Consider the following 15,678-nt stretch of genomic DNA (forward strand, 5'->3'; position numbering starts at 1 on the left):
ATTAGGCCTTGAATTTCCTTCAAAAATTACAACTTGATTTTTTTTTCTATTTTTATAGTCCTCCTTGATCTGCTTTCTCCACATTGTCAACATTTTATGAATTGATTTTTTTAGAAATTACCCAAAATTATATTATGACAATCATAATTAAAGTAAAAAACCCATATATTAGTCAAATTCTTAAAGCTTTAATAAATCAGTTATTAAATCTTAAAAGTATGTAAAACCATGGTCTTATATTTTCAAAGAAAATACAACATAATTTTATTTATCCTTTCATATACTTGACTATATACCAATTAAAACATTCAATTCATTTTATTTTTTATATAATTCAATAACATATTTAAAAAAATATACAAACACACACCTCCCTCACTTTTTACTATGTTTACTCACACCCATAATTACATGTTTACAAAATATATGAACTCAAAATAAACCAAACAAAACACTAACCAATTTAAAATTTACAAATAAACCCAAAACAGTCCTGGAATTGCAAGGAAGGCATTCTGGAGTTGCAGGAACAGTGGCGGCGCGTCTTCTCCACCCGCCGCCAACCCACGCGCCGCCGCAAGAAATAATAGGGGACGGGGGATCTGGCTTGGCTTCCTCCCTTCTCTTTCTCGCCGCCGGTGACCTGCAAAATAGAAGAAACGCAGCAAGCACATATGTTCTCGGTCTTCTTTCTTTTTAGATTTGTTTCACTGCAGATCGTTTTTTTTTTTTTCACCTTCTTCTCCTCTGCTTCAGATGGCTGGCGACAACGAGGTGGGACGGACGAGAGAAGGGCAAGCAGATCGGGGAGTGATTGCCCTCAGAAACCCGCTGGAACGGACAGACCGCCGACCCCTCTTTCTTCTTTGGTCAGCGATGAATGGGGACCCCTCTGCCCGTTTTCTTTCAGCCTTGACGAGCTGGCCCAAGATAGGGACTGAAGAGGAGCGGCTGAGGGTTTTGGCCGAGAGAGGGAGATTCTGATGAGGTCAAGACACGGGGCTGTGAGTGGGAAACGTGGGAAGGAGAGAGATGAGCCGGCTTTTGGGGAGAGTCCAATGAATCTGTTTTAGCTGAGAGGGGAGGTCAGCGGCGGTTTTTTTTGGTTCAAACTGATTACCTGTTGTTTCTTTGAATGTGGGTTTAATGACCCTAAAGCGTTAAGTTATTAATGGATGCTATGATATTAGTTTTTTTTATATAAAAAAATTAAATCATGTTGAATTTACTTAATATGACCAGATTGAGTTAATATTTTTTAAAAAAATATTAGATTTGAATAGAAGTTCTTTTCCGATATCATGGAAATGTTACTATACTAATTGAATCTTATTTTCCTTATTATTTTATTATCTAAAAAAAATAGAAGTTCATTTCTAAAAAAAAAAAATTTGAAGAAATTCTATTTGCTCAAAAAAATTAGTTATTTTTTTATCTAAAAAATCGAAGCTGTACGTATAAAAACAAAAAGCAGAAACACATTGTATCGATTATTTGTTTTTTTTTTTAGGACTTGAAGCAAACAGAAACACACTGTCCCACATCGAGCAATAACTGTGAAGAATCTTTTAGAAAGAATGTTGGAATCCAAAGATATTCACGCTCAAACATTGCTCTTTCTTTTCTTTATTCATCAGGACTGAAGCGAAACGGTGAGCTAAGCTTTTTTCTCGGACAAAAATGCCCTTGAACAAAGATGAAAATATTGTCCCACATCGAAGCAAGAGAGTTAACAAGGTAGCTGGATATCTGACGAAGGCAATATATATATGTATTTTTATATATATATATATGACAGATGAATCGTGACCGTGTGATCATATCTTGTTAGATTGTGACCGTGTGATCATGGATGGTCCTGCGGTTGTCTGACAGGCCACCCATTATTAGAGCTACAACGGCGACTCCCACAATCCCAAGTTCTCCTTTCTGTTTTTTTTCCCCTGAAGTTTTAGTACACAGCAAGATAGCTTCTGTAGCGATTGGCTTCCTGTGATACCATGAACACTCCCAAGCAAAAGTAGTTGTTCATGGCGGTCATTTTCACTTCTCTTCGATACTTGTCGGTCTATTCCTTTGAATACCAAATCGACGGCAACGAAAACTGGGTTGTCCCTCCTGCCATTGATACCAGAATCTACGTTGACTGGGCCTTAGAGAACCGATTCCAAGTTGGTGATACAGCTCGTGATCAGTTCAAACACAAGGAAATACGAGATCTGCCTTTAGCTTCAATTTCCTGGGTGTTCATCATCTTTTTTTGCGAAGGTTTCAAGCACAGGAAGGATTCCGTGATGAAGGTCAGGGTAGAGGATTGCAAGAAGTGCAACTCCCGTCACCCCAACTTCTTTTCCAACACTGTTTACCATCTTAATTATCCAGCGTCTTCCTACTTCATAAGTGGGGTTTCTGGACACTGCGAGAAGGAACAAAGGATGATCATCATTAAGGTTATCTCAACTGATCAAGAGACTAATTCAAATCTGCAGCTTTTCCTTCTGCAGGAGTGCTAGTCTTTCGGTGCCTGGAAAGTGCTCTTATCTCAGCTTGTTTCATTCTAACAAAATACCACCGCTAAAGCACCGCAGCCGCTCAGGGTCTTCCTCGTACTTTCATACTACTCTCCCCTTGGATACTACCGGGGCTCGAAGCAAAAAGACGGACAGAGCGTTTTCCTCAAGGATAAAAAATCCGAGGACCAGATTTGTCCCACATCGAAAAAGAGTGAAGAACCAATAGAATTAATAAATTGTTTGATAAGCTTAAGACAACACAACCATACTTGAACAGGATCTGTTCTATAAGATCGTACCTCTGTATCCTTTATCACTTAGGAGACAGGAACCTAAGCCTGGTTGAGGAACCATGACCGCGTGATCATAGCGTGAGTGGCCCTCATGATCATCATGGCTGTAGAGGATCGTTTCCTAGCTATAGACTTGGCTGGGAATGGTCATGCGGTTGTCTGACAGGCCGTCCTTTTTATTTTTGGAACTACACGTAGTTAAAATTCAGGTTGCAAATACCAAAAAGCTAACCAAAACTTTTTGAATATTTATTGTATTCTCGTTATTAAAGCATGCATTAATATTTTATTTTTATTTTTATTTTTAAAATTAATTATTATTTTTTCAATTTTATTCTTATAAAATTTTATAGTTTTTTGTAATTTATTTTATATGAAAATATAAGTTATATGTTTAATTGATTAATTTAAGTTGGCTCATATTTTTTTTTCAATCACATCTTTTAATATTGAATTAATTAAGAATTATGTTTTTTATTTTTTTTCTATGATATTACCCCATTCTCATGATTCAAGTTGCGGGTTTGACAGATTAAACCAGGTTGACTTCAGTTTTTTTTTAAATAAATATTTTATCTTTTGATATTAAATTGATTCGAAATTCAACTTTATAATTTATTCTAATTTATTTTTATGAGATTAACATGGTCTTATAGCTCAAATTGTATATTTAACAGAGTAATCAACTAGTCAATCCAGTAAACCATCATCTTAATATTATTTTAAAAAAAAATTCTTTAAGTTATTAAAATTTCAATATTTTAAAAATATATAATTCAATACATATATATTTTTGATATTAAATATATATATTTTTTTATCTTAGATCGAAACCTGCAGTGCAGTCCCCCTTTTTGACCCCTTCTAGAATGTGATATCTGCCCATGTAAACAAAACAAATCTCAAGAGAATGATCTTTTATGTCAAATTTTATACATTTTTCTTAATTTGATATTTACTTTTTTGTATCCCTTAAAGACCCTTTTAAATTCAAATCTTGGAGCTACAATTATGAAGAATTTATCATTATGTTTTTAATATACAAGGCCGATATGACAGATGTATCCTTGAATTAACATTTAATTACTGTTTTGAAATAGAAGAAATGAATATAATTTATACAAGAGGATATGTTTTTTTTTTCTTTTTTCTTTTTTATGTTGAAATAACAAATCTCAATATAATTATTTTTATATTTTTATTTATATCTTTTTAACCAAAATATAACTATTTCCTTTTTATTCCAATACACTAATCAAGATCGCCTAGAAAGAGATCTAGTTTCGGTTAACACACTAATTAATTTGAAGATACCCTTATCCCCTCGTATGATTGAAAAAAAAATCTTAGAACTTTTATTAAAATAAAAAAAGGTGGTTAAAATAGCCCCATTATAATTTTATTGAATGAGGGTAATATTTGTCCCACCACCCATTTATTTTTACATCTAAAAAAATATTATGCTGTTTGTGAGTATAGTTGCGATTGTTTTTTTAAAGTGTTTTTTACTTAGAAATATATTAAAATAATATTTTTTTTATTTTTAAAAATTATTTTTGAAATTAACGCATTAAAATGATAAAAAAATACTAAAAAAAATATTAATTTAAAATAAAAAAAATTAAAATTTTTTGAAACTTAAAAATAATCCATTCCCATTTGAATCTATCAATTTATTTCATTTCCATTACACAAATCATATAACTCCCATCACCTACCTTACTCAACTTATTATATGAGAATACACCGCATTAATAATCAATCTAATTACAGTAAAATCAATCAACAACCATCATTGTTTTTTTCTCTTCCAAGCCAATAAAACAGCCCAAAACGATGGCGTTTTTACATTTCTCACACACTTCCCTATCTCCTTGGATAGTCCATTGCAATGTAAGCCATGGGGACCCAACCCTTACAAAAGTCCACACGTATTGTAACCCTACCCCTAATTTCATTTCTACTTGCTTTCTTTCTGAAAATCTACAAATCAATCCCTATACTATATAAATTGTTTTCATTAAATCCCCTAAAAGTTATAAAAAAAAAAAAAAACAAGAGTTTGAAACGATCAAGCCGTACTCAACATTAACCTCTTCCATGTGCTCGCAAATATGCAGCCCCAACAATCCATGCTAGTGCCCTTTCTCGTGTAAATTAAAACCCAATTATTGTTGTAAAAAGCTACTAATGAGATTTTAGTAAGATTGTGTAAGATTTACTTTCTATTTTTTTTTGTTAAAAATTGTGTTCATGATTTTTATCAGAAAAAAAATACAGATAATTGGTTATTGAAATCTTTTTTTTCCCTATTTTCTAGGCTCATTAGCATATTAGTATGGAAAATTAGTTCAATATATTTAAATATTGAATTACTTTATGTTTCTCATAGATAATTTATAGTCAATTTTATGTTTCTCATGTGATATTAATCCATTCAAGACCTTAAATACCGATATATAAAGTTATTTATAATTGATGGACTGATTTGCAGTTTCTAAGAATTCTATAACAAACTTTTATTCATTTCTTCGGTTAGAGATTCCCATTGAGAGTCCTTCACATTGATTGAACCTCACGGCTTGCCATCATCTCTCGTTTGTGGGTGTGGATTTGCATTTTGCATTGATTGATGATTTGATTACCTATCGGTCTCAAACACTCTCACCCTCATCCACTCGTGAGTTTTGGGTCCCTTCTCTTTCGTGGGTTATTCGCTTTTTGTTGAGTTCTTTTGCGTTAGCTTTCTTTGTTTAATATTCTCAAACACCCCATTTGCCCATTTGCCCTGTCATCTACTTGGCCTCTCTTTTGTTTCCTTAGATACCCATTTGGCCATTGGCTCTTGATCTATAAAGGGTGGTCTGTGGTTTCTTCAATAATATATGAATGCTGGTAAGCTTTCTCTTTATTGGCTTTGTTGTTTTGTAATGTAGGATTTGATTCTTATATATATAATGTATGATTTGATTTGTCGATTAATTGGTATGAGTTTTCTCGCAATTTTGTGACATGGGTGGTTGCATTTTTTTTATATGATGCAAAGTGGGCTTAAATGTTGGATTTTTTATGTCAATGGATGCTGTGATTTGATGTCATTTACTGTATGATATATCAGGATTTGTTACATTTCGTTTTATTTTGTCTTAATTTAGTTGTTAATGTATTTCGGTAACACGAGGAAGCTTAAAAAGCTTGGATTCAAATAAATTTCTGATTTTGGGGACCCGTGTTGATGGTTTATAGGTGATTCTTCTTACTTAACTGGAGGGTTTTTTTTTTTTTTTAAATCGTTACGAGGACTTATTGTAGCTCTGGAGAATTACTATTCCTATGGCAATTTGCTTATGTCTTTACATGAAGCTAAACATGTTTGTTTATTTGTTCATTGGTTTGCTATTAGAAAATGCGGTTCTCTGCGTGTAGAAAATGGCAATGAAATTTCGATTACCTTTGTAGCTCCCTTTCCTTTTATGGAAAATGCATAAACTATGTCAGATTATTTTGCTTTCTTTCTTTTGATTGGGAAATACAAACTAAAACTGGTTTGTTTTTGCATAATGGTATCCTTTTATTTTGGCCCTAACTTCTTCATTTCTGTCAGGGAAGAAATGATAGGGCAATATTAAAAGGGAAGAAAGTAGTTGAAGATAGCAAAAGAGAAGATCTGCTGATCAAAAGGATTGCCTGTAAATGGCTATGTCTACAGAGACAGCTATGGCTATCAAGTCTTACCAAAATCAGGCTGAGGCATTAGTTAAGAATTACTTATTAGCAGATCCTTTCATTCCTTACACTTCCGTCCTTGGTGGCATTTTTGCTTGCAAAGTGGTAATTGTCTTGCCTTTTAGATCAGTTTTGAACTTGAGAGTTGTTGCCTGACCAGCACTATTATGTTCATTTTAGCTTCAATGGAGGGTGTAATCATGCACCTACCTCTTTATGATGATAGAGCAATTCCAATACATTAAGCTTTTTTGTACCTTAAGTGGGTTTTGTTTTGTTACCTTTTGCATTTATTAGTTCGTGCCTGTGTTTTTTCTGTCTGCAGGCCTATGATCTCACTCAATTAATCAGCACTTTTTACATCAAAACTTATAATGGTCTTACAAAAATTCAACGAATTGAGTGGAACAATCGGTGAGTGAATGTTCCAATATTACCACCCTGTCATCTATTTTAAATGTACTTACAATCAGTGACTAAATTTGGCAGAGGTATGTCTACAATTCATGCTGTTTTCATCACGGCTATGTCACTGTACTTTGTCTTCTGGTCAGATCTCTTTTCTGACCATCAGCATACTGGCATTGTTACATTAAGAAGTTCACAATTCTCCATTGTTGGACTTGGGGTAAGTTCATTTTTAGCTCTGCTTTGGTGATATTTAATGACATCACATCTCTGGTCGATTCCCTTGATTTCAAATCTTTCTTTCTTTCTTCTTCTTCCTCCTCTTTTTTTTTCCTGAGATGATCTCTAATATCGTGGGATCTGAAAGCAGTTCTCTGAGTATGAACAACTCAACTATTAGTGCAATATTTTTTCCTTAGTTGTTAACCTCATATCCCATGTGTTTGCCGTTGGTACTGGTACCGCACAGTTTAGTGTAACTTCTCATATGTAAAATGCTCCACTGATTCAGATTGAACTAGTAGTATGCAGAGTTGTATTAGTAATCTTTCTTGGCCAGATAAGGTATCTATCCCTAATTACATGTGAGAGTTTTGTTAATTTCATGAGAGAATTTTCTTTTTGGTTGGAAAATTGACTCACGATTGTCAACAGGCTGACTCGGGTATTCTGCCGATTTAGCTATTATCTTTGCATTTATCATATCTCTATGAATACTTTGTCAGCCTTCCTGGATATTATACTTCTCTATTTATTTGTTCCCTGAATTTGACAAGAAGTAGTCTTGACATTAAAATAGTTTGCTTTTTTTGACAGGTTTCTGTTGGGTACTTCTTTGCGGACCTTGGAATGATTTTTTTGTACTATCCTACTTTGGGTGGAAAGGAGTATGTGAGTGCATTTAATGTGATGGAGACAAGTTGAACTTTTTTGTTTCTCTGTTATCTTAAAAAATGAGAATTCGTCCCAATACAACTGTTTTCATGTGCATGCTTGTCTTCTTTCTGCTGTGCTTTTAGATTAACTTCCTCCTGCACTACTTTGTGTTATAGATATTTTTGTTTCATATGGATTTTTTCTCTCGATTCATCTTGCATGATGGAGTTTTCCTCACAAGGAAGTAAGGTGTCTGACCTTTCATTTCACTTTTGATTTTCTCGGCCTCTTAGCATCCATCCCAGAATCCCTGATTCATTGATCTGTAAACGAATTCGGGATACTGTTTCTGTATGTTAGAGTGGTGAATCAGCACAAAATTGATTAATAAGAGAGGACAGAGGACATTTTACAGCACTGCAGATTATATGAACAAAGTTGAACACAAATTAGCTCTCGAATGAGGACTCGCAATATAGTGCATGCAGTAAAAGTTCTGACTTTGAGGGAATGCCATTGCAACTCACAACTGGTCGCATTTGGTTTCAGGTTATCCATCATTCTCTTTCTACAATTGCAGTAGCATATTCTATGTTGTCTGGAGAAATGCAGCTTTATACATACATGTGCCTGATCTCCGAAGTGACAACTCCAGAGATTAATATGAGATGGTAGGTTTTGTGATGAGGCCAATTCTTGATAAGCTCCATCTTTTTTCTTAATGCTAACCTTTTTTTTTGTCTCTGTGTAGGTATCTTGATACAGCTGGTCATAAGAGGTCTGCTGCGTATCTTATTAATGGTCTAGCAATCTTTCTTGCTTGGCTGGTGAGATCTTCTTGAATATCTAGTGATTGTTGCTTCCTTTGCTAATTGTTGCACATTGATATCCATGACAATAAAAATGTCTATATGTAGATGTATGCACAAACTAATCTAGATCATTAATCATGGATGACCTTATTGCCAAAAATTAAACCATGTGGTTACTTATGATACTTCCAAGATTTTAATAAGCTGGCTCAGGTTTCTTGCCTCTTGTTGGCCATTTAGTGGCAAGAACAAAGATCTCGCTTATATTCAATAATACAACAGAGCTACTCTTTCCTTGATTTATTATTATTAATATCTTCTGAAGCAAACACTGGAATGCAGATGGCAAGAATCCTGCTGTTTCTTTACATGTTTCACCACATCTACTTGCACTATGATCAGGTAATGCCCTCTTTCATAAATATTTGTATCTTATATGCAGTAGACTTGTGCAAACTAAAAATATTTGTTATCTGCAATTATTCTATTGATTTCAGTAAATAATTCAAATCTGTAAGAATGTTAGTTTTTTCATTAGTGATCCACTTAATTGCTAAAGAGAGGAAGATAGGTGGAAATGAACAAAATTTAGAAATAGCACGAGTGTCATATCAAAATTTAGAAACCTATTCCTCTGTTTTCTCTGTGTCAGAACAAGGTAAACATGTTTTCTTAAACTACCTCATTTTGCTGCCTGCTTTTGTTTTATTGTTTAAGTACGAAATAATGATTCCTCAAATAACTATTTTAGTACAAAGCTTCCTCGTCTTCTTGTTTGTATGCACCCACTTTATTTTATTTTTCAATTTCATGCACAGTAATTTGGCTCGGTGCAATGCGTTTTGTATTTTTTGTTCAAAATAATTCTTGACATTAAGTAAAATTTGTATGATTCTCCCTTTTCTTTTCATTTTGGTTCCAACTATGTTTAGTTATCCTATCTCGTTTTTTCATCAATGATTTCCTAACTTCCCAAGTTTCCTAACTATGTTTAGTTATGTTATCATGTTTTTTTTTTCCCGATGATTTCCTAACTTCCCATTTTTGAATGATTTTCTCTTTTCTATTCATTTTGGTTCCAACTATGTTTAGTCATGTTATCGTGTTTTTTTGTCAATGATTTCCCAACTTCCCAAGTTTCGTCCGAAATAGTACATGATCATAGTACAGGGTATGAATTTGATATGTTCCCGGTGACAGCTGCTTGATTCATTGACAGGTTATCCAGATGAGCCTCTTTGGCTGTTTTCTGGTCTTTTTGGTTCCAGCAGTACTATTTATCATGAACTTGATGTGGTTTGGGAAGATCATAAAGGGATTGAAGAAAACCTTGGCAAAAAGACAGTGAGAGATATCACATAATAACAGTTTGATCAAATCTGTTTCTCTATACCCGGGGTCTAATGTTCCTTCCTTTTTCTTTTTTTCTTTTTTTTTTTCTCTTACTTTCGTTACTGTATAGGATAGAGGGCTAAAACCAAAAGAAAAGGTGATCAAATGTTGGAAATCAAATTATTGTATATGATTTACGAGGATCGTGCACGCATCGATACTTAAATCCACAACTAGCACATGATGTTCCTTTCAAGCAGTTCTACACACTACAGCACTTTGCTTCCTTTTTTCTTTTTTTTCTTTTTTTTTTTCTTAAAGCAAAACTCCTAAATTTACCTTTAAGTTTGTGTCATTTATTCATTTTTATGTTAGTATTTTAATTCGATTAGTTAATCCTTGTATTCTTTGATTTTGTTTGATTGACCTTTGTGATTTTTAAATTTGTCAAATTAACACAATAACTTAGTTATATCAAGTCTTGATTTTATTATGCATGTAGATATGATATTATTAAATATTATTTATTTCTAAGATTAATTTTTTATATTTTTTACGTCTATATCACTAAATAAATTGATAAATTTGCAAGGAAAAACAAATCCAAGACAATTTATGTAGTAATATGTCCCTATATATATATAATATATATTGGGTTAATTAAACACATTGAAAGGACTTAAGAGTTTGTTGAATATATAAGAATTAATCATAATGGATCTTTAATGACAAAACTAGAAAGACATGCCTTTTCTTCTTTCCTACTAAAACATCATTTCATATCTCTATTCCCTTTGTCCTTCTCACCATCCAAATTAAAAGGGAGCGTTAATTACGCTAAGAGAAAATATATAAATGGTGGAAAATGATTGGTAATTGATAGTAACACTACAATTAAAAGCTTCAAATTAAATGAGGGTAAGGCCAGCCATGAGAAGAGCTAAGAAATGAGTTATGCCCGTGATGAATTGGAAAGTTATTAGACAGGTCACATTACGTGTATTATAGTTAGATAAGTTAACATCCAAGTCAATGTTATTTAAAAAAAAAAATTAAAAAAATTTGACTGCATTCATCATTGACTTACTAAATCAACTAAATTACACTAGATTAATTTTCACCCAGTTTAATTTAAAACCTATTCAAGCTAATTAACCCGTTGTAATAAACCAGGTTTAATAATTTTAAAAATAATAAATGATTTCTGAGAAAATAAATTAATATTTTTTTTTTTTAATTCATTAGCAGATCCTAACCATACGCTACTAAGGATTGTAACTACTTAAGGGGTTATGATGATATTATTATTTTATATTAGTTAAGAAATGAGAGTTTTTAATTGTTTATATAACATGAAGAGTCTTATCTTTTTTAAAAGAGATATTTTTTCAAAAACAAAACCTGCTACATGATTGAATCCATGTCAACTAGTACAATACCTTTTAAAAAATTATCATGTAGACATGCATCATCACTAAAGCTTTTGAGTTTTAAGTGGAAATCCAAAAAACTACATATTTCTATAACAAACTAGAACTAAAACACAAAAATACATGGACAATTCTTTTACTTAATTAATCAAATATTAAAATGCCCTACAGGTGAGCTAGCAGCTTAATTAATAGTAGTTAAATGGTAGAAATTTAATTATAAAAAGAAAACATCCTTAATTTAAATCTTACTACTTGTATTTTTCAAATCATATATAATTATGAGTTTAAATGCTATTTTTTATAATTTAACTTCTGAAAGTGACTACGTATTCAATTGTGTCTCCATTATATATAGGGGTGTTCAAAATAACCGATTAACCGAGAAAACCGAGAAAACTGAAGAAAAATTAACCGAAAAAACCGAACCGAAAGTAAAAACCGATTAAACCGATTTAAAAAACCATAAATGTTAACAGGTCCGGTTCGGTTTCGGTTTTGACCCAGAAACCGAGCCAAACCGGACCCATTAAACCATTAAAAAAAATACTATAAATAGTTAAGTTAACCTAATTGGCCTCCCTCTCTAACCCTAACATATTCTCATCTCAGTTCTCTCACAATCAAAAAGCCGTCTTCATCTTCTTTTCCATTTGCAACAAAAACCCCATCTTTCTCAATAATTAATTCACAATCTTCCTTTCCCACAAACCTTCTAGTATGCTCCCACTCATTCACAAGCGTTAACCTTGATCCTTTTTCTTTTTTTTTTCCTCTCTGATTTCTTGTGTCTTGTCAAGATGACTCTGTCATGTGCTTCATACACGGGACAAGTTGATTTATTGGTTTTGAATGCTCGATGTGATCATCAAGGGTAGTATAGAAGTGTTTCATATATGTATCTTAATTTTCCATTGCACTGATCCTTGAACCAATTAAACAATGAGACAAGTATTTTTTATTTCCTGTCAATTGTAGAAAGTAGAAACAGTGTCTGCAGATTTAACATGTTTTCTCGAAAAATCTAACAGTGGAGAGCTTCTTCTCTCTTTTTTTTTTTTATGTTTCTCTTCTTTACTGTTTGCTAGGTCTTCTACTGGAATGTACGGTTTCCCGGTTTTTCAGCTGCAAAACCGGATTCAACCGAACCGAACTGGTTCGGTTTGAACTGGAATCCGGTTCGGTTCGGTTTGAAATTTAAAAAATATGAGGTACTTGATTCGGTTGATTTTTATGACTGAAATCGAACCGAACCGAACCGTGAACATGCCTACACACACCCGTCATTTGTTATATGTAAAGTACGATATTCTATGAAAATATGTGTTTTGACGAGCTTTTCTTATCTGATAATTTGACAAGTTATAACACAGATCTAGCTAGTTCAAGAAAATTTTTCGATGATTTGACCTAGCAACTAGCTAGCCGCATCCTTCCACCATCTTTTCTAGAAATTCAAAGATGAATTAATGGTTATTATTTTATTTTATATATGTTTTAATTTGATGCTAGCCACAATATTCCTCAAAACCTGATTGAATAAGAACTACCATGGCATATATATGCAGAGACAAATTAATCGCACGTTCTGATCACTTTCCAACATAATACATTCACATTTTAGTAATCAATAATATTCCAATGAAAAATTAATTAATTGAGAGAAGAACAAGAACACCCTGTTAAGATCCTTCACTCACATGCTACAACACCCTGTTAATAAATCCAATTCGCTAGCATGGATTCCCAAAGTTAATTAATTAACCTAAGTACATTGATGCTGCGCAATCATTAATTTTATAGATGTTTTTAATTAATTATAATCACCAAATTAATATTCATAAGAAGACAATATAGCTAATATCGATGGCCACCATTGATTGGATGAAGACACAAGGTCATGGAGCAAGTTGGAATTCCACCCAAATATTTTCCTCGTCGATCAATATAAAATATAAGAAATATGGAACTCTAATTTAAAAGTTAAAACAGGGTATGGGGTATTTTTATTAATATTAATTATAAATAAAAAAATTGTTAAAAATAATAAGATAATTATTTTTAGTGTTAGAGAATCATCTCAATAATTAAAAAAAACTTAAATTATTATATAAGATTCTAAAAAAAATAGTTTTTACACTTATAAATCATTAAAATTACTCTTGACATGAGTTCTCTGCTTCCACACCTGTCATATGTATCTCTTAATTAATTAATTTAACAGTTGTTTTAAAATTAACTTTGATTTGATAAGTTTAATCATTCAAATTAAGGAGCTTCCTCCCAAAAGAGGGGGGGGGATACTGAAAATGAATGCCAATTCATCAAGTACTATAAAATGAATTGTAAGTACTATACATCTTACAATTAATTTTAGTTTTTTCTTAATTAAAAATGTAATTTATTTTATTTTATTTAGTTCCTTCATCTCTCTCATGCGGCACACTCACACACCTCCACTGAAAACCCTAGTCTTCTTGGCCATGGAAGTACACCTGTTGGTTTAATTTAGGCTAGACCTCAAGAACCTTGATTTTGCTCTCCAGATTATAAATAGATACCCCCCCTCATAAACCTATACCTCCATCTCAAAATACAACCAAGGAGGTAACAATGGCCATAGCACTCAACAAAACCACCACGTTTCTTTTCTTTCTCCTCGTCAATAGTCTAGTGTCCTATTCAATCCAGTCCCTAGCAAGTCCAAGAAACCCTAATTCACTCATTCTTGGTCTTACCCTAGCTTCTAGGGCTTCCTTTCCAACTTATCCAAAAGCTTCCACTTCTTCAAGAAAGATTGTCTCAATAGATGTTTTGGGCGCGAAGAAGCCTTCAAGGGAAGTTAGAGATGGGTACTTGATATCTCTAAATATAGGCACACCCCCACAAGTCATTCAAGTGCTCATGGATACTGGTAGTGACCTTACTTGGGTTCCTTGTGGAAACCTTTCTTTTGATTGCATGGAATGTGATGATTATAGAAACAATGATCAGTTGATGGCTACTTTCTCTCCTTCCTATTCTTCATCGTCATATAGGGGCTCTTGTGCTAGTCCCTTCTGCATTGATATTCACGGCTCTGATAACCCTTTGGATCCATGCACTGTGGCTGGATGCTCATTGAGCACCCTTGTTAAAGCCACATGTTCGAGGCCATGCCCTTCATTTGCTTACACATACGGTGCAGGAGGGGTGGTCGCTGGGATACTGACTAGGGATACACTTAGGGTTAATGGAAGTAGTCCTGGTGTCGCTAAAGAAATTCCAAAATTCTGTTTTGGTTGTGTAGGGTCTGCATATAGGGAGCCTATGGGGATTGCAGGGTTTGGTAGGGGTACACTTTCTATGGCTTCACAGCTAGGGTTTCTTCAGAAGGGCTTCTCACATTGCTTCTTGGCCTTCAAATATGCAAACAACCCTAATATTTCAAGCCCATTAGTTGTAGGAGATATTGCCCTTACTTCTAAAGATGATATGCAATTCACTCCGATGTTGAATAGCCCTATGTACCCTAATTTCTACTACGTTGGTCTAGAGGCCATTACTGTTGGCAATGTTAGTGCAACTGAAGTGCCTTCAAGCTTGAGGGAGTTTGATTCACTGGGTAATGGGGGCTTGAAGATTGACTCAGGAACCACTTATACTCACCTACCTGAACCGTTCTATTCTCAGGTTCTCTCTATTCTTCAATCAACAATATTAAATTATCCTAGAGACACTGGCATGGAGATGCAAACCGGGTTTGATCTTTGCTATAAGGTCCCACGTCCAAACAACAACACTCTCGCGTCAGATGATCTCCTTCCTTCAATCACTTTCCATTTCTTGAACAATGTGAGTCTAGTTTTGCCCCAAGGAAATCACTTCTATCCCGTGAGTGCACCAAGTAACGCTGCTGTGGTCAAATGCCTCATGTTCCAACGCATGGATGATGGTGATGATGGACCAGCTGGGGTGTTTGGGAGCTTCCAGCAACAAAACGTGGAGGTCGTCTATGACTTAGAGAAAGAGAGAATTGGGTTTCAACCAATGGACTGTGCTTCAGCTGCATCTTCTCAAGGACTTCACAAGACCTAACTACGTGACAGTTAATGGTAGTTCTTACATTGTCAATGGTGCATGCCGTTGGTTGGTTAATCTTATTAAGCACTTTACTTTTCCACTTCCTTTTGTCTGTTAACGAAGTTGGTACTTTGCCAAGTCTTTTGAACTAGATTAATATCATGCTGTAAGGCTCTTTGAACCTTGGAACTGATTAAGAAATGATCATGAGCTGGTTGTATTCTCT

General features: G+C 33.7%; 3 protein-coding genes and 1 pseudogene across 10 annotated transcripts; all 4 read left to right on the forward strand.

Moving 5' to 3' along the window:
- The first annotated feature begins 2,030 nt into the window (after window positions 1-2,030).
- Window positions 2,031-2,513, forward strand: LOC118058638 (early nodulin-like protein 21). The gene has a single exon (XM_035071358.2). The coding sequence runs from the start codon at window positions 2,031-2,033 to the stop codon at window positions 2,511-2,513; it is 483 nt and encodes a 160-aa protein (XP_034927249.1).
- Window positions 2,514-2,772: 259 nt separating this feature from the next.
- Window positions 2,773-2,975, forward strand: LOC118058643 (small nucleolar RNA U3; annotated as a pseudogene).
- Window positions 2,976-5,290: 2,315 nt separating this feature from the next.
- On the forward strand, window positions 5,291-10,457 carry LOC118058639 (uncharacterized). 8 transcript variants are annotated; one of them, XM_035071362.2, is made up of 12 exons: window positions 5,291-5,486; window positions 5,630-5,701; window positions 5,962-6,052; window positions 6,411-6,637; window positions 6,858-6,946; window positions 7,022-7,160; window positions 7,757-7,831; window positions 8,366-8,487; window positions 8,568-8,643; window positions 8,971-9,030; window positions 9,848-9,972; window positions 10,091-10,457. In XM_035071362.2, exons 4-12 carry the CDS (start codon window positions 6,500-6,502, stop codon window positions 10,101-10,103), a joined length of 837 nt encoding a protein of 278 aa, XP_034927253.1. In that variant the 5' UTR covers window positions 5,291-5,486; window positions 5,630-5,701; window positions 5,962-6,052; window positions 6,411-6,499; the 3' UTR covers window positions 10,104-10,457. The 8 variants fall into 8 exon arrangements, with proteins under 8 accessions (XP_034927253.1, XP_034927250.1, XP_073261108.1 ...); XM_035071359.2 differs by having other exon boundaries at window positions 5,291-5,701; XM_073405007.1 differs by having other exon boundaries at window positions 5,291-5,701; window positions 6,416-6,637.
- A 3,546-nt stretch (window positions 10,458-14,003) lies between these two features.
- LOC118058635 (probable aspartyl protease At4g16563) lies at window positions 14,004-15,467 on the forward strand. Its single transcript, XM_035071351.1, has one exon. The coding sequence runs from the start codon at window positions 14,004-14,006 to the stop codon at window positions 15,465-15,467; it is 1,464 nt and encodes a 487-aa protein (XP_034927242.1).
- The last annotated feature ends 211 nt before the right edge of the window (window positions 15,468-15,678 follow it).

Source organism: Populus alba, chromosome 15 (genome assembly GCF_005239225.2).
Source record: "Populus alba chromosome 15, ASM523922v2, whole genome shotgun sequence".
Lineage (NCBI taxonomy): Eukaryota > Viridiplantae > Streptophyta > Magnoliopsida > Malpighiales > Salicaceae > Populus > Populus alba.

Excerpts from the sequence above, each read along its gene's own strand:
- LOC118058635 (XM_035071351.1), top strand. The coding sequence starts at position 14,004 with ATGGCCATAGCACTCAACAAAACCACCACGTTTCTTTTCTTTCTCCTC.
- LOC118058639 (XM_035071359.2), top strand. The coding sequence starts at position 6,500 with ATGGCTATGTCTACAGAGACAGCTATGGCTATCAAGTCTTACCAAAAT. Across the intron at positions 7,832-8,365 it reads CTTTGGGTGGAAAGGAGTAT|GTTATCCATCATTCTCTTTC; the intron begins GTGAGTGCATTT and ends ATTTGGTTTCAG. Across the intron at positions 8,644-8,970 it reads CAATCTTTCTTGCTTGGCTG|ATGGCAAGAATCCTGCTGTT; the intron begins GTGAGATCTTCT and ends ACTGGAATGCAG.
- LOC118058638 (XM_035071358.2), top strand. The coding sequence starts at position 2,031 with ATGGCGGTCATTTTCACTTCTCTTCGATACTTGTCGGTCTATTCCTTT.